At 38.8% G+C, this 27,605-nt stretch overlaps 1 protein-coding gene across 4 annotated transcripts in view; it reads right to left on the minus strand.

Moving 5' to 3' along the window:
• Nucleotides 1-2,727: 2,727 nt before the first annotated feature.
• Nucleotides 2,728-27,605, minus strand: part of GPM6A (glycoprotein M6A) — a 249,754-nt gene continuing 224,876 nt past the window's right edge. For all 4 annotated transcript variants that reach the window (XM_069573103.1, XM_069573105.1, XM_069573106.1 and 1 more), the window contains 4 exons: nt 18,225-18,378; nt 10,927-11,003; nt 10,071-10,136; nt 2,728-4,825 (listed from right to left, as the gene is read on the minus strand). In XM_069573103.1, coding sequence (XP_069429204.1) covers nt 4,673-4,825; nt 10,071-10,136; nt 10,927-11,003; nt 18,225-18,378 — 450 coding nt within the window. In that variant the 3' untranslated portion in view covers nt 2,728-4,672. The remainder of the gene's footprint in view (nt 4,826-10,070; nt 10,137-10,926; nt 11,004-18,224; nt 18,379-27,605) is intronic.

The following is a 27,605-nucleotide window of genomic DNA, read 5'->3' on the forward strand; positions in this document are numbered from 1 at the left end:
CCTGGCGGGGTATAGTCCATGGGGTCACAAAGAGTTGGACACGACTGAGTGACTAACACACATGCCCATTTATTGACACATTTCAACTGCTCTTCTTAAATTATAATGTCAGTTAAGAAGGTACCATAGAGAGTTCACGGCCCTCACATAAATCCTTAAATATTCACTACGTGGTCGTTCACAGAAAAAGTTTCCAACACCTGTTTTAGGAAAATAGAGTTGATTTCTTGACAACTCCTGGAGCTCACCTAGACTTAAGTGATGTTGGTCAGTCTGGGCATGTGATTTTCTCTAGTCATGATTAGATATATACGTTCAGATGTGGACAGAAGATGAATTAAAGCAGGGATGGCATTTTACCCTGTGAGTTTAAGGAAGAGAGAGGGTAAAGGATGCTGAGGATTTGCCAAGGGAATGGTTACAATGATGGGTCATGCAATTATCAGTTAGTTATTGGAGGAGTTGAGGACATACAGGAGTAAAAGGCTGTAAGATTGAGATCAATAGCTATATGGTCCCAGTAGAGTAAATAAGGTGGAAAGATAGCAAACAGGAGTTAGAATGCATACAGTTTAGATTATATGGGGTTGGCAATTATTAAAAATGATGAATTTGGGGATTGAGCAGTGGCAGTGGGTCTCATTTAATCAGGAGAAAAATATTTACATTTGAACTAGCAGCATTTTATACAGACTTGCCTACACTGACTTTGAATAATCTGTCATCTAAAAACCTTGCTTATATGCATAGTACATCATGCAAAATGCCAAGCTGGATGAAATACAAGTTGGAATCAAGATTGCTGGGAGAGATATAAATAACCTCAAATATGCAGATGACAGCACCCTTATGGCAGAAAGCAAAGAGGAACTAAAGAGCCTCTTGATGAAAGTGAAAGAGGAGAGTGAAAAAGCTGGCTTAAAAGTCAACATTCAAAAAGATAAGATCATGGTATCCAGTCCTGTCACTTCATGGTGAATAGATGGGGAAACAATGGAAACAATAACAGACTATTTTCTTGGGCTCCAAAATCATTGCAGATGGTGACTGCAGCCATGAAATTAAAAGACGTTGCTCCTTGGAAGGAAAGCTATGACAAACCTAGACAGCATATTAAAAAGCAGAGACATTTCTTTGCCAACAAAGGTCTGTCTAGTCAAAGCTATGGTTTTTCCAGAGGTCATGTATGAATGTGAGAGTTGGATCATAAAGAAGGCTGAGTGCCGAAGAATTGATGTTTTCTAACTGAGGTGCTGAAGAAAACTCCTGAAAGTCCCTTGGACTGCAAGATCAAACCAGTCAATCCTAAAGGAAATCAGACCTGAATATTCATTGGAAAGACTGATGCTGAAGCTGAAGCTCCAATACTTTGGCCACCTGATGTGAAGAACTGACTCATTGGAAAAGACCCTGATGCTGGGAAAGAATGAAGGCAGGAGGAGAAGGGGACGACAGAGGATGAGATAGTTGGGTGGCATCACCGACGCAATGGACATGAGTTTCAGTAAACTCCAGGAGTTGGTGATGGACAGGGAGACCTGGCGTACTGCAGTCCATGGGGTTGCAAAGAGTTGGACACGACTGAGTGACTGAACTGAACTGAAATATAAGCATATATTTTTACATAGAGAAATGAACTTTTAATTTTTCAAAGATTAAATTATTTTATAATTATCAGTTTTTGAAAAGCATATATCATGAAATTTTTGTTCATGTTAAAGTTCTTAACGTTTAGTTCTTTATTATCTGTTGCTATGCCTAGAAGGGCTTCCCATGTGGCACAGTGGTAGAAGAATCTGCCTGCCAGTGCAGGGGATGCATGAGACTTGGTTTTGATCCCTGAGTCTGGAAGATCCCCTGCAAAAGAAATATCAACCCACTCCAGTATTCTTTGCCTGGGAAAATCCCATGGACAGAGGAGCCTGGCGGGCTGCAGTCCATGGGGTCGCAGAGTGTTGGACACAAGTGAGCACAACAACAACAAAGTTAAGCATCTCATAAATCCTGGAAAGAATAAGAATTATTATTTCATAAGGTTTGAATAGGGGATAATTTTTTTTATTGTCATCAAAGTGATTTTTTAAAACAAGACATTTTCCCATGATCTACTTATAATTATTGTAGCTATTAGTAATTTAACTTTATGAAATTTTCAAATTGTCATTTACAATAATACATAAATAAAGAATAATATAATCCCTTAGGTTTTATGAAAGTTTAGGTTTTTTAGATAACTATTTTATCATTTGTAAATTGCCATTCCTTGATTTGGCCAGAAGAAATTACATCCAAAACAAATGAAGTCTGGAAAAAAAATTTTTTTCATTTCGTTGGTCTCACCTTGACATTTTGAAGCAAACCAGTAAATCATGTTTTCTTTCTGAATTGCATTAGACATTTTTGTTTCTCTGCTAGTTTATGAAACACTAAAGAAAACACAAAACAATAAACATTAGGCAAGGAAACAGCATAAACTGGGAATCGTTATCGTTTGCTAAATGGAATGGCCTCCACAGCCTCCACTTCACCCTCTCCCCTCTCCCCAGCATTCCCTCGCTGTAGGTCATGCACAGATTTCTCATTAAATTGTGAAGAGTTAGGCTCAACCAAGTCAGTAAGCATCCTAAGGAAATAGCACCGATTGAATTGGAAAGAATGCACACACAGGAAAAAAGGAATAAACAAAACAAGAAAGAAAAAAACAAAAACACACTGCAGAAACTAATCATAAGTACAGAAAGTACACAAGTGTATTTATTACATTTGCAAGCACTTTGTTCTACATTTCAAAAACGCCACCATCAAGCTGTTGGCACATTTATGTACAAAACAGATTAATTGTAATGCCTGCTACAAAGCACTCTTTGTGAAAATACAAACTCTAATACCCGAAAAAAAAAAAAGCCAAAAACATCAACATCATTACATAAGTTTAAAAGACAGTTTTAAAAATCATCACAAACTGTTAAGACACAGAACCGAAACACTATAAGATAGAATGTAAAGAAGCCCATTAATACTTTTGCTGAATATCTGTAATACTGCATATATCAGAAAAATGTTGAACCAGTAAGATAACCTAAGTGTAAAAAAAAGAAGCAAAACCCCAAATTAATTAAATAATACTACAGAATGCATAATCATGCCACAGATAACCCTAGTAATACACCCCCTACCTACTACAAGAATTGTAAAATTATGGATGATGCACAACTAGTCATCGTACAAAGATTGTTTCACTCAATAAATTTTATTAGAAATGCACTTACACTGAGAAAAGATTTCACAATGGTCAAATAGTGCACAATACTACCTAGTTTTTATACACTGACAAGAAAGTCTTGTCAGGCTACATCATTTTAAAAGACACTTTACAGCATTCTTGTAGCATTAGAAATAACCGGAAGAAGAGTTAAGGTTAAAACAAACACCAAATTTGGTCCAATAATACTGATTTTTTTTTTTTATTCCTTTGATATAGGTACGTCTTATAAATGAATACGAATGAACATTTGGTTAAAATGACTTACTTGAAATAAAAACACAAGATATCACTACACTTTGAAAGGATACATTGTATAGTGGCCTCTGACCTCACTTTAAAAAACACTACAGGTAAACCAACATAGATTGGAAGGCTGCAAGCAAAGCTATTATATTAATGGAAGCCTTTTCAAATATATCATACACATTGGAGGGATCGTTTACAGAGGTGCAATCCATTAAAATGCTTTAAAGTAGGTAAAACAACTTCGGAGGGGTTAGTGTGCTTATTTTTAATATACCACCTTCATAAAGGTAATTCATGTTCCACATTAGCATATTAAAAGTTCCAATCCAGCCACTGCTTAAGTCACAAAGCGATCATTCACCAACAGTCCATGGTAGTTATTTCTGTTAAAGTCATCGCTATACTAAACTTTAAAAGGTAAGCCTGGTGTCACTATCTTAAAAAGGTAACTAGCCATGCATTAGCATCACTGTTTCTACATGCTCACAACAGAAACATGAGTCATCAGAGAGAAATGCTTTTAAGTACATCAAGAAAAAAATAGTGTTAACAAAGATAAGAAGCACTTTTTTTTAAACCTACTCTTACAAATTTAGAAATTGCACCTTAGATTGATGAAAACATTAACCAGGGCCTATAGTGACACGGCCACTGATCTTCAGACAGGATTTTTGTGTTTCGAGTCATGATATCATTTCTGTCTATTGTCATAATGTACAGTGGTCCCTTTGAAGGTTACCTGTAGTTAAACTAGTTACTGAAATCAAAACTAAAAAGTATAAAAAGCTACTTTTCTTTTCAAAACATAAGAAAGAATGCAAAAGGGGTAATGTATAACACATGGAGGTGGTTAAAAATCAAATCTCTGCATTTGACAATGTTAGTCTCTTTGATCTTACAGAATTAAGTGAGTTTGAGAAATTTAAAAAAGAAAAAACGAAAAGGCTGGATAGGAGCTTGTAGAAGAGATCTGATTACACCAATTTAACAAATTAGGAAATGAAGCGCTACGCAACAAAGACGTGTATTCGGGTGATTCATAAGTCACCCCTCCATATCATTGATGAGAAGCACTTTCATTTTCTTTTTCAAAAGATTGATGGTTGGATGGCCCTTAGTTAAACACCAATGCATTTGAGTGATCGAACTGGAAGGTGGTGTTTATGTGTATGCATTGAGCCGCTCTTTGGAGCGAGTAGAGTGGATGTCATGAAGCTCCTGCTCCTCCTTTGACTTGATGTCTTCATACTTCTGCATCCGGCAGGCGTCTTTCACATAAGCCCAGTTGGCAGACAGAACCATAAGGTAGTGGACCTAATCAAAGACAAAGATAATTGATGCAGGAAGTCTGTTCTGTGTCTTCACTACACCTTGCTATTAGGAAAGAAATGTTCAGATTATATACGTCTGTAGAACATGTTCATTAACAAAATGGGATGAAGGTTTCTGCTGTAACAGAATATAAATAAAATATATTCCTTCCTCACTCCCCCAATGATGACAGTATCTTCTTGGTGCACTTTTTTCAGTGTCTCTTTCTTCTTCTTCAGCTTTGAGGGATCCAAGGGTCTTAATTCAATATTTTAAAGCTTTTATGTGATGCTTCCTGTCCTTCTGCCCTCACTCAAACCATAGACGACACATTTTATGGTTACGTATTTATGTTTTCTAATCTATTATAGGAAACAGTCTCACATACAGTGGACTCCAGTGAACTGGGACTAATGAAATGATACACTGCCCGATGTGTAATAGAAAACAGGTTTATGGAAACCCCAACACAAACCTGTGGATTTAATTACGTTGATTTTCCATTCAATGAATTTTGCACTTTACATTGCAAACTACAAGAGAGCAAGCAATGTGTCATGTGAATCTTGTATTATTTTAATTTTTAAAAAATGTTTATTTGTTTATTTGGCTGCACCATTTATTTAGTTGCAGCATGCCAGATATTCAGTCTTCATTGCACCATGAGAATTCTTAGTTGCAGCAAGTGGGATCTAGTTTCCTGAGCGTGGCTGGAACCTGGACCCCCTGCTTTGGGAGAATGGAGTGTTAACCACTGGATCACCAGGGAAGTCCCTGAATCTTGTACATAATAGCTAGAATAGTTCAAGAAGGAAGCTCCCTATTTTTCCTGATGAATAAAGTGTGAAATAATGAAGCTCCTGGTTTTATCTGAATAGACTGAGCAATGAGATCACTTATTTGTTTTTCTTTCTTTGCTTTCCTTGTAGTCTTTGAGAGAGAAAAAGACGTTTTCCAATTGGTGGATTTTGATGGATGAATAGGAAAGAGAAACTAAGTTGTCAGGTATGTACTTTCTCTGAGCCTTAAAGGGTAGCATTATTTTTACTTATAATAAAGTAAAATAGAACAGGAAAAGTTTCTATTGAATTATAGTGATATTCTATATTATGGATGTTACAGGTATACAGTATAGTGATTCACAATTGCTAAAGCTTATATTCCATTTATAGTTATTATAAAACATTGGCTATATTCCAGTGTTGTACAATATGTCCTTGTAATTTATACATACTAGCTTATATCTCTTAATACCCTGACCCTATGTTGCCCCTCTTCCGTCCCTCTCTCCACCAGTACCTACTAGTTCTTTTTTTAATTTCTGTGAGTCTGTTGCTTTTTTGTATATTCACTATCTTGTTGTACTTTTTAGATTCCACATAGAAGCCATATCATACAGTAGCTGTCTTTCTTTATCTGACTTATCTCACTTAGCATAATACTCTTCAGGTCCATCTGCGGTGTTGCAAATGGCAAAATTTCCTTTTCTTTTATGGTTGAGTAATGTTCCATTGTATATACACCTCATCTTTTTCCATTCATCTGTTGATGGACAATTAGGTTGCTTCCATGTCTTGGAAATTGTAAATAATGCTGCTATGAACACTGGGGTTCATGTATCTTTTTGAACTAGTAATTTTTCTTTTCAGATATATACCCAGGAGTGAAGTTGCTGGGTCATATGGTAGTTCTATTTTTAGTTTTTTGAAGAACTTGAAAATTTTGATTAGTCAAGATAGGAGCTAGGCTCATTCTAAAAGAGTAGGGATGAACATTTAGAATGCAAGGCACATTCTAAACGGTGACTACTGTAGTATGTTCATGTTCAGGCAGTCAATAGGCAGTAGAAAGGAATTTTGACAAAATAATTTTGATACAGTGATACAGTAAAACAATGAAATTCCTCTCAAATGCTGTATTTTGCTTCGTTTGTTTAGAAATTGTAAGCCACATGGAAGTAGGAGCTCTGAATTATATTTCTTGCATTTTCATAGTGAAAGCTTAATCACTATATGTATGTGGATTAAGAAAGGCTTGTACACATAGCCAAATTTGTGTTGTCGTTGTTGCTGTGAAAATATCAAGGGCCTTGGAGAGTGCTTATCAAGCAGCTGGCACTCAGAATATTTGCCATAGGAATGAGTTTATTTTTAGATGTTCAGAAACTTTCTCTTTGAAATCTGAGAAAAATATGACCCTTAAATTATTACTAAGAATCTATGAGTGAAATACTAAAAAGAATGTCAATGTTACTGAAAAGAGTGTCAGCGTTACTCTATTTTAGAGACTGGAGTTTCCCAGCAGGTTTTCAGATATTTCACCTGGCCCTAGGTTAATGCAAGCTCCAGGCTTGTTACCGGACCTCAGCAGATGAATCCTAAACACCGAAATCTAGAGATGCTAAGTTGATTACTTTTGTCAGCAGACAGACCTTCCTAATATAATAAAAAAAATTAATGGAGTAGTGCTATGCCCTGCTTAGTCTCTCAGTTGTGTCCGACTCTTTGTGACCCTATGGGCTGTAGCCGCCAGGCTCCTCTGTCCATGGTGATTCTCCAGGCAAGGATACGTGAGTGGGTTGCCATGCCTCCTCCAGGGGATCTTCCCAACCCAGGGATCGAACCCAGGTGTCCCACATGCAGGTGGAGTACAGCATACATGAATCTTGGTCCAAATCCTTACAACCCTTGCCTTAAATGACAGAGGATTTTTAAATACCTTGGTAGAGTGAAATTCATCTCAATTTTCTGACATCTAATATAGAAATAATTATGGTAGTTGTCTTCTGAGATCTGAATGAGATGTGTTGAGGTTAATGACAGTTGCTCTCTTACCAGTGCTGATAAAGCATTTGATGGTAACTTCGACAAAGTATATTTTAAAGAAATGTTAGCCAATAGCAGTGCTATGGAAGGTATATTAATACTGGGAACAATAGAAGTAGTTCTATCAGTATTTTCTGTTTCCAGAAACATAAACTTGGGATGTCAATCAATATTTAGAAGTTATTTACTTCTTAAGGAATTTATGCTTTGCTTTTATTTAGTTATCTAAAAGGATGGTTAGTACTTATGAAAGTAATCTTCTAAACTCTTGCTGTTTGAAATAAAATTTATTTATAAGTTAATTCATAAATCTATGCAGATTTCTTAAGAAATACATAACATCTAAATTTTCTATCATCTTAAAATCTTTTGATAATAGAATCACTTTATAGGAAGCATTTTTAGAGTCATTTAAACACTATTTTGTTCAGACAGGTACTTTTCACTAATGTGTGCCTGAAGGCATGTGTTTTTACACAAAATTTTACACACACCTATGTTGCAAATGCAAACAAATGCTCTATTATGTACTTCTTTTCATAAAATGATTTGATAGATGTTTTATACATGGGTGTGCATTGCTTGAAGATACACGACCCTAGATTTATCCATCGTGCAGAAATGTGTGGGTGGATGCAGGTGAACAGATGTTTCCTGTTATCTCACAGCCAGGCTATTTGGGATTATGGGGTCTGGGATATCACTGCCCAGAACCTATGGATGATTCTATGTTAAGAATATAAGGCCTTTGCTTATTGTTTTATTGTGACCCCTCAATTACTCAGGCAGCGAGATCTTGTTAAGCATCTCATATTCTGAAGTGAAATTCTTATGGAGACATTTATACACCAAATTTACAATGTTGAGCAATTAACATGATATTGAATTAAAATATCTGAAAATCCACCATGGCCCTGATATGGCTATTTTTGTCAGGTATTTTTGAAAATAGGGTGGTGCTAGTGGTATAGAACCTGGGGACACAGGAGATGCTGGTTCAATCCCTGGGTTGGGAAGACTCCCTAGAGGAGGCCATGGCAACCCACTCCAGGATTCTTGCCTGGAGAATCCTATGGACAGAGGAGCCCCACAGGTGGACTACAGTCCCTGGGGTTGCAAAGAGTCAGACATGACTGAAGTGACATATATACACACTTTTGAAAACAGTTTTATAAAACAGAGTCAGGTCTTAATGCAAATTGATTTATGAAGTCACTGAAAATAACTGGTTTGAAGCAGCTCACCGGCACATTGTCTCTGCTTTCCTGTTATTAGTCTTTTACAAGAGAAAAGCACTCATTTTTTTTCCGAATGTTTCTTTCACCAACACGTTGGACAATGTATTGGCACCATAAGGAAAGGAATTAGATAGTTCCAAATTAACTCATCATTTCTGGGTATTGAAGTAGCTGTTCCACAGCTGAGGTTACTGGGCACCTTCTGGAGCTCTCTGCCACGTATATTCTAGGACATGAAAGTAAGGACAGAGGAACCCGGCTGCAAAAGCTCCTACAATGTGCAGGGTCCATGTTCATCGTTGCCACTTGGCCTCCCACTAAACAAAATGGAACTCATGGTGAGTTACAGAGAAGAGACTGGATCTGGCAAAATTCAGGTCCTCAAAACTTGGTAAAACCTGACTTTCAGGACTTGTTCTTAATATTTTTTAAGAAAGTTATATACCGAAGACATGACCAGAAACTACTAAGGTTTATGTAAAGAAAAATAAATCCTTTTTTCATAAATGACTCCATAAGGAGGAAAAAAGGGTAATGTAAGATAAGGAATTGATTAAATTATTTGAATATCCCATTGATGCATATGTGCTGCTACTGCTACTGCTAAGTCGCTCCAGTCGTGTCCGACTCTGTGCGACCCCATAGACGGCAGCCCACCAGGCTCCCCTGTCCCTGGGATTCTCCAGGCAAGAACAGTGGAGTGGGTTGCCATTCCCCTCTCCAATGCATGAAAGTGAAAAGTGAAAGGGAAGTCGCTCAGTCGTGTCCGACTCCCAGCAACCCCATGGACTGCAGCCCATCAGGCTCCTCTGTCCATGTGATTTTCCAGGCAAGAGTACTGGAGTGGGGTGCCATTGCCTTAGTATATGCCAAATAAATGACTTTTTATGTTAATAGTAGTCTCACATCTAAAATGCTAAGGAATTTACTTATTTTGGTTAGTGTTACTAATATTATGGAGCATTTGAATCCTTCAACTGATTACTAAATGTCAATTCTATTGTAATGAATATCTTTCTTTAGAGTAAGCCTTATTTTTCACTTAATTATTTGCTCATTCTCCCCCTTTCTTTTTTAAAATGATGCTAAAACACATATGATTCCTACAGACTTTGGATATTAGAGACAAATGATTGTCTCTACAGGCAAAGTGAAAAACCAAGCCTCAGAGCTTTGAGGTCTTACCATAGCGATGACTGCAGCCCCAGCTCCGGCAAGGGCAACAATAAACAAGTGGAAGGTCATGTTCAGCTGCAAGAGAAACCAGAGAGAAACAGACATGCATCAGGGTTACAACAGAAGAGTGATAAGGCGTCCATAGCCTCATGAGTAGGAACTCTGCTCATCTTTAACAGAAGTGCACCTCACAATATCTTTTCTTCTGCTGCTGCTGCTAAGTCGCTTCAGTCGTGTCCAACTCTGTGCGACCCCATAGATGGCAGCCCACCAGGCTCCCCCGTCCCTTGGATTCTCCAGGCAAGAACACTGGAGTGGGTTGCCATTTCCTTCTCCAATGCATGAAAGTGAAAAGTGAAAGTGAAGTCGTTCAGTCGTGTCTGACTGTTAGTGACCCCATGGACTGCAGCCTACCAGGCTCCTCCATCCATGGGATTTTTCAGGCTAGAGTACTGGAGTGGGGTGCCATTGCCTTCTCCGTGTTTCCTCCTGAAAGTTGTTTAAATCTTTGCAACTGCACTATTTTAGTATAATTTCATGTTAAAGATGAGATCATGATTAATAATGATGGTTTCCAGTCATATTAAAACCACGAAGGCTATGGCATATCTTTTAAAATATAGCCTTATGATTTTCCAACTTTCACTAAAATGATAGTTTCTAGAAAAAATTTTTATCATAATTTTTATTGAAATATGCAGAGTATCTCATTCTTATTTATTTTCTCATCCCCCTGCATAACAACATTGCAAGTGAACTTGCCTCTGAAAGAAAAAGGCAGGAATTTGATGTCACTTTAATTATATATCAAATAACAAAATGAAGCTCAAATTCTAACAAAATTAAAGGCTGTAACAACACTCACCTCAGTGGATTCACACATTCTCAGGAAGTTCTCAGAGACAGTGCAAATTTTCTTTTCCTCTCCAATTGTCACAATCCCTACAATATTCAGAAAAGTACAGTTTAACATTTTACATATTTTCAGGATCCCAGAGAGAGAGAAAAAAAACTTGAGTGGATAAAATATAAGTAAGTTTCCTTTTATGTGATATTATAATGGAAAAACTCTTCCTCAGCTCTCGTGGCTTGATAATAATCATAAAAAATAAAACTTAGAATGGAAGATCAAGACTATTCAAGCCTCAAGCAATTTAAAACATTTTCAATCTGAATTCAATGGGATCTAGCCACCAGAATCTTCAGATTCAATTGTAGCTACTTCATTGGTTTGGTCCATTAATGTCATGGTGTAGGCATCAGAATTATTTGGATAACTGTGCTCCAGATGAAGCCAGGATCTAAAAGTATTCTGCTTGTACAAAGCCTCCGTTAGTCTATAAAAGCATACTGCCCAAAGGAGCAATTTTCCTCCGCTAACGCTGAAAACAGTGTTATTAGTAAGAAGAAATAAAAAGCTGCAATTTCAGTCCTATTTATCCTTGCTCCAGTTGGTTTATGGATCAACTGCATCAGAATCTCCTGACTAGAGATCTCTTCAAGAAAATTAGAGATACCAAGGGAATATTTCATGCAAAGATGGGCTCGATAAAGGACAGAAATGGTATGGACCTGACAGAAGCAGAAGATATTAAGAAGAGGTGGCGAGAATACACAGAACTGTACAAAAAAGATCTTCATGAGCCAGATAATCACAATGGTATGATCACTCACCTAGAGTCAGACATCCTGGAATCCGAAGTCAAGTGGGCCTTAGGAAGCATCACTACGAACAAAGCTAGTGGAGGTGATGGAATTCCAGTTGAGCTATTTCAAATCCTAAAAGATGATGCTGTGAAAGTGCTGCACTCAATATGCCAACAGATATGGAAGACTCAATAGTAGCCTCAGGACTGGAAAAGGTCAGTTTTCATTCCAATCCCAAAGAAAGGCAATGCCAAAGAATGTTCAAGCTACTGCACAATTGCACTCATCTCACATGCTAGTAAAGTAATGCTCAAAATTCTCCAAGTCAGGCTTCAAAAGTACGTGAACTTCCAGATGTTCAAGCTGGATTTAGAAAAGGCAGAGGAACCAGAGATTAAATTGCCAACATCTTGTGGATCATCGAAAAAGCAAGAGAGGTCCGGAAAAACATCTACACGACTGAGCGACTGAATTGAACTGACTGCTTTATTGACTACACCAAAGCCTTTGACTGTGTGGATCACAATAAACTGTGGAAAATTCTTAAAGAGATGGGAATACCAGACCATCTGACCTGCCTCCTGAGAAATATGTATGCAGGTCAGGAAGCAACAGTTAGGACTGGACATGGAACAACAGACTGGTTCCAAATAGAAAAAGGAGTACGTCAAGGCTGTATATTGTCACCCTGCTTATTTAACTTATATGCAGAGTACATCATGAGAAACGCTGTGCTGGATGAAGTACAAGCTGGAATCAAGATTGCCGGGAGAAATACCAATAACCTCAGATATGCAGAGGACACCACCCCTATGGCAGAAAGTGAAGGAGAACTAAAGAGCCTCTTGAGGAAAATAAAAAGTTGGCTTAAGGCTCAACATTAAGAAAACGAAGATCATGGCATCTGGTTCCATCACTTTATGGCAAATAGATGGGGAAACAGTGGAAACAGTGTCAGACTTTATTTGGGGGGGGGGCTCCAAAATCACTGCAGATGGTGACTGCAGCCATGAAATTAAAAGACACTTGCTCCTTGGAAGAAAAGTTATGACCAACCATGACAGCACATTAAAAAGTAGAGACATTACTTTGCCAACAAAGATCTATCTGGTCAAAGCTCTGGTTTTTCCAGTAGTCACGTATGGATATGAGAGGTGGACTATAAAGAAAGCTGAGTGCTGAAGAATTGATGCTTTTGAACTGTGGTGTTGGAGAAGACTCTTGAGAGTCCCTTGGACTGGAAGGAGATCCAACCAGTCCATCCTAAAGGAGATCAGTCCCGAATATTCATTGGAAGGACTGATGCTGAAGCTGAAGCACCAATACTTTGGCCACCTGATGCGAAGAACTGACTCACTGGAAAAGACCTTGATGCTGAGAAAGATTGAAGGCAGGAGGAGAAGGGGACAACAGAGGATGAGATGTTGGATGACATCATCGACTCAGTGGACATGAATTTGAGTGAACTCCAGGAGTTGGTGATGGACAGGGAGGCCTGGTGTGCTGCAGTCTTTGGGGTCGCAAAGAGTCAGGCACGACTGAGTGACTGAACTGAACAGCATCAGAATCTCCTGGGGAACTATCACAAATTTGCATCTCTGGACCCACTGGAGGACTAGTCCATCAGAGTTTGTGAACGTTTGCCAGGAGTATCGAATTTTTAACAAGCACAGAGGTGACGCACTGCCACAGACCTCATTTTACAGAAGTGATCAAGTTCACCCTAAAGTGGGTCTTTGATTTTGTTTTGAGAACTCCTGAAGTGTTAAACACATATATACATGAAAGGAAAAATTCACAACTTCTGGGCAAACTAAGACCTCAGCTTTTAGCACTTGCTGCATAACAATATATGGACATATTATTTAGTTTTAATATGTACACATATACACACATTCTTAGCTTTGAGGTGCACCATCAACTCTCCATGTTTATGGATCTGCTTATACCAACCTGCTTTGCCAATGGTTTGGGCAATTATTTCAGTTTAAAAAAAAAATCTACTTGCAATATCTTGAATTCAGAGATCCTTCTCTGGGACCTTCCTTTTTTGCCATGGGAAGTCTAAGAGGGGTTAAAAAGAACCTCTGGAAGATGTGTCTAATAAATCATCATTAGTGAGAAATCTTCTCAGGAAAGGCTATCTTTCTCCTTGCTGATCTGTTGCAGACTTCATTCATTCACATGAAACACCCTGGCTATGCATGCATTTCTCTGCCTATTTCTTTATTCGCATTTGCAGCAAAACTTCTAGGAAGTGTTGCTTAGGCTCTGTCTGCAATTCCTTTCTTTCCATTTTCACTTAAACCCCTTCCAGTCAAATTTCACCCCAATCCGCCACTGAAACTTTCCTTATGAAGACCACTCATGCGCTCCACATTGTTCAGTCTGAAGGTGAATTCTCAGTTCACCTTCTATTCGCCAGTCAGCAGTACTGGAGGCAGCTGATGACTCCCGCAAGGCTTCCCCGGTGGCTCAGTGGTTAAAGAATCTGCCTGCCAATGCAGGAGACGTGGGCTTGATCCTTGGGTTGGGAAGATTCCCTGGAGAAGGAAATGGCAACCCACTCCAGTATTCTTGCCTGGGAAATCTCACGGACAGAGGAGACTTGCATCCTTCATGGTCTCTTTATTTGGATTCCAAAATCTACATCCTCCTGCTTTTGCCTTTCTGTTCTCACCGGCTTCTCCCTCTCAGTATCTTCGTCTGGTTCCTCCAGCAAGCTAGGATCTCTTTCAGTGGTGCTTCTCAGTGTCCGGTCCTCAGTTATCTGTCTCCTTTGCTGACCTCGGCTGTTCTCAGAGCTTTCAACTTTAAACATTATCAAGATTCCTAAATCCATACAGGCAGCCCCATACTTCTCTCCTGAAACCAAGACCCAAATATCCAACTTCTTACTTGACAACTCTATTGAGTCCTCTAATAAGCACCCGAAAAACAACACTGCTGAAACTGAAGTCTCATCTTCTCCCTTGCCTGCCCCACTCCTGAGCAAGCTCTTCTGGTTGGCTTTCCCATCTCATTTGATAGCTAACCAGCCTTCCCAGTTGCTTAATCAAAAAGATGAATTTCTTCCTGAATCCTCTTTTCCTGTTGACCCCCCCCACACAACCCATCAGGAAATTCTGTTGCCTCTGTCTGTACCCATTGTGATCCACAATTGGGGGGTTGGTTTTTTTCTTTTCTGATGCCCTTTGTTTATAACTTGATTGCATATGAACATTAAGGATTCTTATTAAAGATGTATTATTTGGAGGGTAAATACATGCTGTCCAGGCAGTAGATTCTTCGTTAAGAGCAAACAGAAAGCCTGTACAGATGATGTGAAAGGTTGCATGACACCTCTGCACATCACTGAACAAGGCTAAGCCTGAATAAATCCTGGATGAAAGTGCAAGAAGAGAGTGAATAAGTTGCCTTAAAACTCAACATTCAGAAAACATTCACGGCATCTGGTCCCATCACTTCATGGCAAATAGATGGGGAAACAGTGACACACTTTATTTTTTTGGCCTCCAAAATTACCACAGATGGTGACTGCAGCCATGAAATTAAGACACTTGCTGAATTAAAGATTTTAAAATTTAAAAAATAAAAAACTAAAAAAAATAAAAATAAAAAAATAAACTCTCTACTAATACAAAAAATAAATAAATAAACTTTATGAGATTAAAAAAAAAAAAAAAGACACTTGCTCCCTGGAAGAAAAGCTATGACCAACCTAGTTCAGTTCAGTTAAGTTCAGTCGCTCAGTCATGTGCGACTTTTTGCGACCCCATGAATTGCAGTACACCAGGCCTCCCTGTCCATCACCAACTCTGAGAGTTCACTCAAACTCACATCCATCGAGTCGGTGATGCCATCCAGCCATCTCATTCTCTGTCGTCCCCTTCTCCTTCTGCCCCCAATCCCTCCCAGCATCAGAGTGTTTTCCAATGAGTCAACTCTTTGCACGAGGTGGCCAAAGTACTAGAGTTTCAGCTTTAGCATCATTCCTTCCAAAGAACACCCAGGACTGATCTTTTCAGTTCAGTTCAGTTCATTTCAGTTGCTCAGTTGTATCTGACTCTTTGCAACCCCATAAATCTCAGCATGCCAGGCCTCCCTGTCCACCACCAACTCTTGGAGTTCACCCAGATTCATGTCCATCGAGTCAGTGATGCCATCCAGCCATCTCATCCTCTGTCGTCCCCTTCTCCTCCTGCCCCCAATCCCTCCCAGCATCAAAGTCTTTCCAATGAGTCAACTCTTAGCATGAGGTGGCCAAAGTAGACAGCATATTAAAAAGCAGAGACATTACTTTGCCAACAAAAGTCCATCTAGTCAAAGCTATGGTTTTTCCTGTAGTCATGCATGGATGTGAGAGTTGGACTATAAAGAAAGCTGAGCACTGAAGATGCTTTTGAACTGTGGTATTGGAGAAGACTCTTGAGAGTCCCTTGGACTGCAAGGAGATCCAACCAGTCCATCCTAAAGGAAATCAGTCCTGAATATTCATTGGAAGGACTGATGCTGAAGCTGAAACTCCAATACTTTGGCCACCTGATGTGAAGAACTGACTCATCTGAGAATACCCTGATGCTGGGGAAGATTGAATGTGGGAAGAGAAGGGGACGACAGAGGATGAGATGGTTGGATGGCATCACCGACTTGATGGACATGAGTTTGATCAAGCTCCAGGAGTCGGTGATAGACAGGGAGGCCTGGTGTGCTGCAGTCCATGGGGTCGCAAAGAGTCAGACATGACTGAGTGACTGAACTGAACTATGCTGTAACAGGGCTAAGGTTCAAAGAGCAGCTTTAATCATAGTCACGCTTCACACTTACCAGATGTATGTCCCCTACAATATCTGGGATGTACTGGACTAAATATATTGCTTATCAGAAATTCAAACTTAACTGGGTGTCCTGTAATTTACCTGGCAACCCTCTCTGTGAGACTAGCCACATCTCTTCCAATTTTAATTTTTCAGATTAGAAGAATTAAAGGAAGACATTTTAGTTGGGGGCAGGGAATGCTGAAGTTAGGGCTGTGGTTTTCCGAGCAGCTATTTTCCAGTGACCTCCAGCAGCAGGTGCCAAGGTTTCCTTTTCCTGTGTTTACATGGACATGATTCCAAGGTTAAAACTTTCCCCAGAGAAGACCTGTCCACGTTCCTTCCATCATCTTCTTGCCAAGAACCCCATGCACAGAGCAGATCATCCTGATTTTCATTTGCATCATGCAATGGGGGGCTGAAACTCCTTCCATCAAGAGCGTAGGTGGACACTGTTTTGGAACATTGGGCTAGCTGGTGATGGACTGGTTCGACCATACCCTGCAGTCTGTCTACAATCTAACTTCAGAGCCACAGTCTAACCTTGCGATCCCCTCTACTGAACTGTTTCCCACTTGCCTGAAGTACGGGTACACCCACATTAGAGAAAAACATTTAGAACACTTTATTAGATTTTAAAGGTCTTCCCTGGTGGCTTGGATGGTAAAGAGTTCACCTGCAATGCAAGAGACCTGGGTTCGATCCCTGGGTCAGGAAGATCCCCTGGAGAAGGGAATGGCAATCCACTAACAGTTGTGTTGTAAAAAAAAAAAAAAATCAGTTTGAGCACATGACTTTGCATATCTTCTATAAATTCTGTAGCCCCCATATCATTACAAAGGATGGGATGGAATTCCAAACAGGTTAGGTGAGATTAGACTCAACTTTCCTCATTCATAGTTCAGTACTTGTTTCAACAGTGAGGCAGCTCACTTCGAGCCAAAAACAGACTCTGAAACTGGATGGAGAGAATCCAGCGCTGTCACTTACTAGCTGTGTCACCTTGGACAGGAAGTTAACCTCCTGGTACCTCAGTTTTGTCATTTTTCAAGAGGCTAACCACAGGATCCACCACATAGAATTACTGTGAGAACTAAACAGGCAAACATATACAAACTATTGTAAGCCCTTATGCACATAAGAAATTATTATTATTACATGAGGTTTCAGCCCTAAATAAAAATAACCTAAGAGGACCTACTGATTGATTTAGTATTTTTTGATTTTTTTTAAAAAATTATGAAATGGTAAAGTTAATTTCTTCCCCTGTTTCAGAAAACAATGAAGTATCTATTTCTTAGGTGAGCTTCATAGCAGACTTCACAGACTACATAGTTTATCGGGGGAGAATGAAAATACTATGCAAATACTACACGGTTCATGTCATAAGAGTGACTTGCACTCACTCTGAAATTCCCTTAGTTTGGTTTTAAAAGAATGACTTAAACATGAAGATTCAGATGCATCTCTCTCTTTGGTCGAAGTAACGATCATTCCAAAGTGGTTTATGCTCGTTTGCTCAGTTGCTCAGTCATTTCCAACCCCTTGCGACCCTTAGGACTGTAGCCTGCCAGGCTCCTGTGTCCCTGGGACTTTTCAGGCAATAATGGGGTGGGTTTCTGTTTTCTTTTCCATTACACTATTTTAAAATGAAGCAAACCATGTGAGGTGCTGTATTTACAGCCAGGGATACACCTACCAAACTGACGAAGGTCCAGGCAGAGATTCGCTCCTTCCACTAAGGTGGTGTTTCGGCAGATGGTCCACAGGTTGAAATACATGTAAACTGGCAGTGAGGTGAATGCCGTGACTCCCAGCCAGGCCAGCATGAAAAGGTATGTCAGCATAATAAACTGCAACAGAGAAAAAGTCGAGACAGAAAACATATAATCTACTGAGAAGGAGGGATTCTGTGTTTAACCTACACAGCTCAATATTTATCACAACTCCGGTAGGCCCTGCCACCAGTAAAGAAGCTGAGAGATGGTGAACACGGATCACGAGCAGAAAGGGGCTGGAAAACTGCATCACAGAGGTTCTGATGGACAAAGGAAGAGTTCCTCCATCTGCACCTTAATGCCTGTTTCATTCATGTATTGATCTCGAAAATCTCACCACACATTTTTTAAACTTTAGAAAACATTAACTGATAAATTTAAGATGTGATCCTGCACATTGAGTTAAAACTTTGCCAATAGCTTTGTATGACAACTAAATGGGCACAAATTCACATCATAAATATTTAAGCTACTTAATCATGTTTACATTTAACATTCTAAGTACGATGACTCACAGGTCATTTTGGTATATAATGATATGAGTGTGTATTTCTACTCCTCTTTTTTAATGACTTTTGTAAACTTTAAGTCTAAATCTTCTTTCATGCATCCTAATTTTACCTTTGACTGACTGGTTGATTTATCAAGCACTGACATGCCACTCATTCACTGTGTCCCCAGCCTAGATGTCACATTTATTTAGAAGAAATGGGGCCTTAGAACATGCTGGTTAAAGGCACAGATTTCTGAACTGGTTTGAGTCCAGGCTGCTTTTTATGCCTCTTTGTGATTAATTTAGCAGAGCATGCCTGCTAAACTGTCCTGAAATTACAATGACAACTGTAATCTACAGTTGTAATCACTGCATGACTGTCGAGAGGCTGGACTGAGATGATTCGGTGGAAGCACTGAGCATCAAACCTGGTGCATACGAAGCCCAAACAAAGTATTAGTACTTTTTATTCTAGGTAGTATTATTGTAGTAATAGTAGTAGTAATAATCATTACTACTACCACCAAACATATATCTTGCCTGAATAACAGGAATGTGTAGAAGAAGGAAATTAGATTTTATTTCACGTTTGGAGAAAATTAAAAGCATGAGAAGTTCTCAAGTCTGGGAAAATTATTTAATGAGGGCTTCTGCTGGAAGAGGAAGGCTCTCAGAAGTCTGGAAACTACCCCAAACTGAAGAAATCTTGTTAATGGAACTCCTGGGAGAAAAAATAGCTCTGTTTATTAACATTTTCATTATTCAGAACTGTAGACATCAGTGCTAATTTACAATCTCAAGCATAATGAGCATGATACTGCCCCTCCAGACCCAGTCCTCGGGAGGGTAATGGCGACTCAGAGCCCACAGAAGAGTCATCAGCAGGCCTTTTGGCTCCGTTTGGCCTTGTTTTCCTTTCTGACCCAGGGGACTTTTCAAAAGCTTCTTTTGATGGTGCTGTTCACAGTATAATGGGACTTTGGATTCGATGGGTTTACACTCAAACTGGCCTGGAATTCTCTGAACTGTGTTGCTGCTGTTACTTCACAAGGCAATGGAAGGAGTGAATTCTGAAACCGTATTTGCTATAATGTCACAGCATAGTAATAAAGCTGAATTTTATGGCATCAATCTTTGCTGCAAGAACATGTTTTCATGAGGACTAGTGCATTAACTTTTGTTCTAACATACAAAAGATTTTACTTCTGAGTTGGAGTACAAAACAGTTACATTTTAGGGAGTTCATAGTCACTAAAGTATCCATACTGAACATGCTAAAAATATAAGGCTATTTTCCTACTTTATGTTTTCCCTTAGAATCTGATAATTACTAAGATTGAAAAATTATTTGAATTGATAAAGTGTGATTCTAGGTAAAAATTCTCTATATGTAATAAAATATCTCATGATTATCATATTTCTAGCTTTCCACTGCTAGTAATATGACAGGTATTTTGTTGTCTGAGCATTAAATAAATGAGCTACTCTTTTTTTCTAAACTGAGTTATAATTGATATATATCATTATATCAGTTTCAGGTGTACAACATAATGGTTTGATATTTGTATATATTGTGAAATGGTCATTGCAATAAGTCTAGTTAACATCTGTCACCATACATTGTTATTGTTATAAATATTTTATAAACTCTTTATTCACATGTAGTGTTTATTGCCTTGAACAATATATTTTACTTTCTAAACTAAACAGCAGTGGCCCTGTTTATAGAAAGGAGAGAGGGATGGGTCTTATGGAAGTCTGATATATAAAGTGGACTCACTGGCTTTTCCTATTTCAGCCACAGTTTAATGTATCTCTCACTTATATTAAAACACTGACCATTTCCTCCTAATTCACAAAGAAAAATATCTCAGTAAAATTTCTTTGGTTTGGTTTAGATTAGTTAACTTGTTGATCTTAGATGGTAAAAACTGTCATTTTTTAATGACATTAATGTCATTTAATGCCATTAAATGATAAAGACCTGGGTGCCAGATTCATAATTAATATCCAGCAATCTTATTAGCACATCATTATTGAGTACCATTTCATCAGAAAATGCAAATGACTTTCACAATAGGTAACTTCTTGTTACCATAGTTCTTGTTTTGTGTTTTATTCAAAATACATTTGTTGAGGGTCTAATATGTGTTAGTATTACACTCAACAATCTTGCTGTGAATTCCTTCTTAGTGGCTTAAAATTTTTAAAAATATGTATTATTGTTTTGATTTCAACCTAGATGTTCTAATTATTGTTCGAAATTTAGAAGGGAGGTTGAAATACGGAACTGCAAGAAACAAGGTTTTCTTAGTCTTTGGAAGAAGGTTAAAACAGATGATTACCCCTTGATGATGCAGCTTTGAGATTACAGTGTATTTAATTTGAGAGTGACTTGTAAAAGGTAATTCATTTTTCATCTGAGTGCCTATGAATTTAAGCTTGATGTCTAAGAAAATCACACTTGGTTGAGCCATAGACTTTCTGGGGAACTTCAGCAGATGTGTACCAGTCTGGGTAAAAATAACATCTCAGACGTTAGCTGAACTGATGAAAAAGAGCCAGCTGACTCTGACTCCAAGAGTCTCTGAGTCTAAGGACTATGTAAATGCTGAAAAAATTAGCCATATATCACATTTAGTGTTATAATATAATGAATAAGTTTGGGCATAACGTAGACTCAAACTTCAGTGAAATGAATTAAATGGATCTATCAGTTCAGTTCAGTTCAGTCGCTCAGTCGTGTCCGACTCTTTGTGACCCCATGAACCACAGCACGCCAGGCCTCCCTGTGGGTATATGCAAACATATACCAAACATGTACTGTTGGGTTCCACTCAGGAAACTGTCTATACAGTCTCTTTCTCATCAGTTTTTTACAGCACAGCTTATAAAAATACTTAGATAAAGTATTTTTTAACTCAGAGCTCCTTCATTTCATAAAAATATGTTTTCAGTGACATTTCCTCGTTGGGAATGGATTTATAGACTATCAGTTTAATCATGTCCCCACTTGAACAGCAAGAGGAAACAGCTGTAGATTTGAAGGCAGAAACATCTCTGGGCTTATAGATCTGGTCGTCCAGCAGTCTCGCTGGGTGAACGTGAGCTAAGGGTCATGCCTCTGACAGTGGTTTCCAATCACGGACACACAGTAGGATCATCTGGCAAATCTAAGAAAGAGATCAGGCTTTGCCCATGACAACTATATCTGAATTTACAATATCTTTGCAGACAATTTTAATGGGCATCTAACATGAAGAACTACTGCTCTATGGGAATCAATAAAGCTCTCATGAGTACATCTGATGTGAATACTTCTCTGATATTTTCCTTAGGCTCTTTAGGGTACTACACCCGAAGTCAGAAAAAAAAAAAGCACAATTGGAATGATTTGCCAGAAATCCATGCCAATGTCAACAATATAGCCAAATGCATAGATAAGTGAGGGACTGATATGAACCAAATTTGAAATCAAGATTTCCCAGATTCAGCACTACTGAAAATTTGGGCCAGAATATTCTTTGTTATGGATAGTGCCCTGTGTATTGCAACATGTTTAACAACATCCCTGATCTCTACTCAATAGACAATAGTTATATAACCAAAATTTCTGTGTCTCCTGCGGGGAGAAGGCATCTGGTTGAGAACCACAGCTCTAACATGAGAGAATACCAAGTCACAGAAAAGCAAATGGACACCTGAATATGCTGTCATTAAGAATGCAAAATGAAACAGCACTAACAATATTGAGCTCAGTAGGCTGTGAGAAGCACACAGTGTAAAGTTTACTGAAGAAAAAATTACTTACGTTATTATGTAAATTACTTGAAAATATGCAATCATCATTATTGTCAACATTATGGCCTAAAGCTATCTTGGCACAAGTGGTGATCAGAAACTTGCTTTAAAAAAAACTATTTGCCATGTTTATACCCATTTTATCCATAATTGTCAAGACGTGGAAGCAGCTAAAATGTCCTTCAGGAGCTGAATGGAGGAATAAACTGTGCTACATTCAGACGATGGAATATTATTCAGCACTAAGAGAAATGACTTATATAAGCACAGAAGAACATGGAAGAACCTTAAATGCATATGACTAAGTGAAAAAAGTCTGAAAAGATTATGTAACGTGTGATTCCAACTATATGACATTCTGGAAAAGGCAAAACTATGGCGACAGTAAGAGGACAGGCGGCTGCCACGGGTGGAGAGAGGAGGAGGAACGGGTGGAGCACAGGCTTTTCAGGGCCGTGAAAGTATTCTGTGTTATACCATAGAGGCAGATGCGTGTCAGACACTTGCCTAACACACCGAATGTGCAACACCAAGCGTGAAATCTCAGGTAAATTGTGGACTTTGAGGGATTATCATGCATCAGTGTTGGCTCATTAATTGGAGCAAATGTACCACCTGGTGCAGGAATTTGATAGTGAGGGAGGCTGTTTAGATGTTGGGGTAGGGGATATTTAGGAAATTTCTATTAATATATTTTCTGTTCAGTTTTTCTCTGAACCTAAAGTTGCTCTAAAAAATAAAATCTATTAAAATATACTAATTGTAATGCTCTTCTTTATTACCTTGCTCTGGTCTTATTCATTCAACAAATCAAACTAAAATGCTTCAGAATATAGTACTGGATTCATCATGAGTTTGCAGTTGCCCTATCTAACACTTGGATGATTGCAGTATTCTAAACAGTTCATTCTAATTTGCACCCTTCAGGTTACTTATAGAGCTTATTTCTATTTTCCAAACCCTTGATCAAAGTCCTTTACTTTTTAATTCATTAATAATTAAAATGTCCCCTGTGTCAACAGTGTGTACTGTACGAGGCCTTGGGTATATACTGGTCAAAAATGTCTTTTGAAGATTTTAATCATTCTCTGAACAAACACTGTAAGCCATCCATGTTCACCAGTGTGCTCAGCATGTGTATGCTTATGCAGGCTTTACTTTTTCAAGTGAAAGCAGAATTCAAATCAAATTATATTAGAGAGAAAAGCATCGCCAGCCCTCTTCCAACAAATATTACTATAGAGGAAATTTCCCTTTCAGTTCAGTTCAGTTCAGTTCAGTTCAGTCGCTCAGTCATGTCCGACTCTTTGCGACCCCATGAATCACAGCACGCCAGGCCTCCCTGTCCATCACCAACTCAAACTCACGTCCATCAAGTCAGTGATGCCATCCAGCCATCTTATCCTCTGTCGTCCCCTTTTCCTCCTGCCCCCAAATCCCTCCCAGCATCAGTCTTTTCCAGTGAGTCAACTCTTCGCATGAGGTGGCCAAAGTGCTGGAGTTTCAGCTTTAGCATCATTCCTTCCAAAGGTGAATGCTATTTTATTGTCAGTTACATTGTAAATATCTGAGAAATGGTCTTCTGACCAAGAATCCCAATATGATAATACTAGGCTTAGACATGGGCCTTCCTGGTGGCTCAGTGGTAAAGAACCACTTGCCAATGCAGGAGAAGCAAGTTCAGTCCCTGGTGGAGGGGGGGTGGCAGTTGGGGTAGGGAATATCCCTTGGAGAAGAAAATGGCAACCCACTCCAGTATTCTTGCCTGGGAAACCCCATGGACACAGGAATCTGGCAGGCCACAATTCATGTGGTCGCAAGAGCTGGACACGACTGAGCGACTAAACCACCATCACCACCACCACAACCAGGCTTATTCATTCCTAGTGAGCTTTTGATTTTATATCCTTAATATATGTCATCTCCCCATAAAGTAATTTAAAAACATAAACTATGGTAGCTAATCTTAAAATGAGAAAAAGATAAATTGAGTCTCAAAAATGTGGTAAAATTTCATGTTTTGTAAAATGTTACTGATTTAAATGCAAAGTCAGAAAAATATAATTATTTTATTTCCTAAAAGAAATGATAAAATAAAAATCTTTTGGGTGGAGATTATTCCTAGTACAGTGGGCATGAGCCTTCTGATTGGAAAAGACAGGTATCTACTAAATAACCAGTATTGCAAAAGACCATCTGTAATCCACAGTTCTCATTGAATTCCCAATCCAGTAGCCTGTTTAAATTATAACTTTTACATGTATAGAAATATTTGGCACATTAAAATCAATTGAACCAATTAAAAAAAATGTATTTCTATTTGCAGTGTCACCTGAACATATAAAATCGAGGTTACTCACAGTAGAAGCAGTTACTATCAGTGAATGGATTCAGGATGCCACATTAGGATTCATAAAGCCTATGAATTGGAGGATATTTTCTATCTATCCTTAAGGTGAATTTCTAGCTTTATTATAAAATTTAATTAAAAAATCTATATGTGCAAGTGACTTCACTTAAACTAGAATATCTTTATAAGCAGAAATTGAAAATTCATTAGTTATAGATATATCTCCTTAGAACTTTTCAGTTCAGTTCAGTTCAGTCGCTCAGTCGTGTCCGACTCTTTGAGACCCCATGGACTGGACACGCCAGGCCTCCCTGTCCATCACCAACTCCCGGAGTTTACTCAAACTCATGTCCATTGAGTCAGTGATACCACCCAACCATCGCATCCTCTGTCATCCCCTTCTCCTCTGGCCTTCAATCTTTCCCAAGAACTTTTCAGTGGGCATCAAATTCTAAGATTTAATTTTATATTAATTAAATAAAAAACTGAGGGTTTTAAATATTCTGTAAAAATGAAAATGGACTATTATCCTGCTATGTACAATTAATCTGTGATAACTGTATTTTACCATATTTTTCCCCACATTTTATTTTATTTAGTTGTTTTGGTTCCACTGTGTGGCATGTGCGATCTTAATTCCCTGATCAGGGATTGAACCCTTACCCTCTGCAGTCGAAGCACAGAGTCTTAACCACTGGACCTCTAGGCAAGTCCGTCAACAGTTTATTCATTCTGTATAACTGAAAGTTTGTACCCTTTGATCACCATCTCCCCATTTCCCTACTCTCAGCCCCTGGCAACCACCATTCTACTTTCTGCCTTTATAACAGGATTGCTTTTAACAGGACTATTTCGTTTAGGAAGACATGACTCAGAGAGTGTCACTTCATGTCTCTAGCTTCCTTTTCCAACAGTTCATTAGACGTATGAGGAATGGTGTGATGAGGAAGCAGTCTCTGTGGTGTTCCTCCCCAGAGTCCAAAGCCCCGGTCCAAATCAGGAGAAATACACCAGACAGATTTCAACTCAGGTACATTCTATAAAACGCCTAACTACTCCCCCCCAAAACTTTCTAGACCACCAAGGACAAGGGAAGTCTTGGAAAATGTCACAGATCAGAGCAGCCTAAGGAGGAATGACGGGCCTGTGACATGCTATCTGCACTCCCTGAGTGGGATTCTAGGAGAGAAAAAGAACGCTTGATTTAGGAAAAACCACGGAAGCCGGAACACAGCGTGGACTTTAGTCAACAAGCAATGTTCCTGTACAGGCTCGCTAGCTGTGAGAAATGTGCCAGCTCAAGTAAGAGGCTACTAGGGAAAACTGGGTTTGATGTATACGGACATTCTCTGTACCACCCTCACCGTTCTGTACGTCTAAAGCTACTGTAAGATTAAAAGCTTATTTTTGAAAAAATGATTTAGGATTTTAAAAATATGTGTGTGTCACTAAATCATGTCTGACCTTCGCGACTCCATGGACTGTAGTCCACCAAGCTCCTCTGTCCATGGGATTCTTTCTCCAGGCAAGAATACTGGAGTGGGTTGCCATTTCCTTCTCCAGGGGATCTTCTCAACCCAGGGATCAAACCTGGGTCTTCTGCATGGCAGGGAGATTCTTTATCATTTGAGCTATAGGGAAGTCTTTGAAAAATATAAGGAGCATTTCACAAAGCATTTCATAAATGCTATGAAATTATATCCTAGGATGATCTGATGGATGATCTGATATATAGAGAAGTCTAATGAGAATGAAAATGCCACGGAATATACAAATTTAAAAAAGAACAATTTAGCAGAAGGTTATATTTCATGATTTGAATAATGAAAAGAACCACAATGAACACAAAACAAAACCTTGGCTCAATATTTTTGAGAAGTTATTTTAATTTGAATTGAATTCCAACCACGACCTATGGTGACTGGGAAGGAAGCAGGATGATTTAGACTTTTTTTTTTTAATTTTTGCTTTCCAGCAGTTCTAAGTATTTCAAATTAAAAATTCCAACACTAGAAGATTTACTTTTTATAAGAAATTTTCCCATTCTGTCAATGTCATCTTCTAAGGCTAACCAAAATTTTTTGTTCATTTTTATGTTCAAAACCCAAATGGAATGAGACCATGTTTTCTGTTTTTGCCATAATTTATGTACCAGCACAGCTAATAACTGCATGGTCAAACTTAGATTGGTCCACTGTCCTGTATTTAGAGTCCAGTTCTGAAACTATAAGTGCATGTGTGAGATCTGCTTCAGATACTTGCAGCAAATATTTCTAAATATTACCACTATGCTTGAAGCAGTTCATGTTCCCTATTCCGCTTTATGCCCTATTGAGAGAATGCTAAAATGCTTGCTATAATCTGAAAAAAAAATGATGTTGCCTTCTTGAGGTTAGATTTAGAATATCCTAGAGATAGACTACAGAGAAGGCAATGGTCCCCCACTCCAGTACTCTTGCCTGGAAAATCCCATGGACGGAGGAGCCTGGTAGGCTGCAGTCCATGGGGTCGCTAAGAGTCGGACACGACTAAGCGACTTCACTTTCACTTTTCACTTTCATGCATTGGAGAGGGAAATGGCAACCCACTCCAGTGTTCTTGCCTGGAGAATCCCAGGGACGAGGGAGCCTGATGGGCTGCCGTCTATGGGGTCGCACA

The sequence above is a fragment of the Ovis canadensis genome, chromosome 26, assembly GCF_042477335.2.
Source record: "Ovis canadensis isolate MfBH-ARS-UI-01 breed Bighorn chromosome 26, ARS-UI_OviCan_v2, whole genome shotgun sequence".
Classification (NCBI taxonomy): domain Eukaryota; kingdom Metazoa; phylum Chordata; class Mammalia; order Artiodactyla; family Bovidae; genus Ovis; species Ovis canadensis.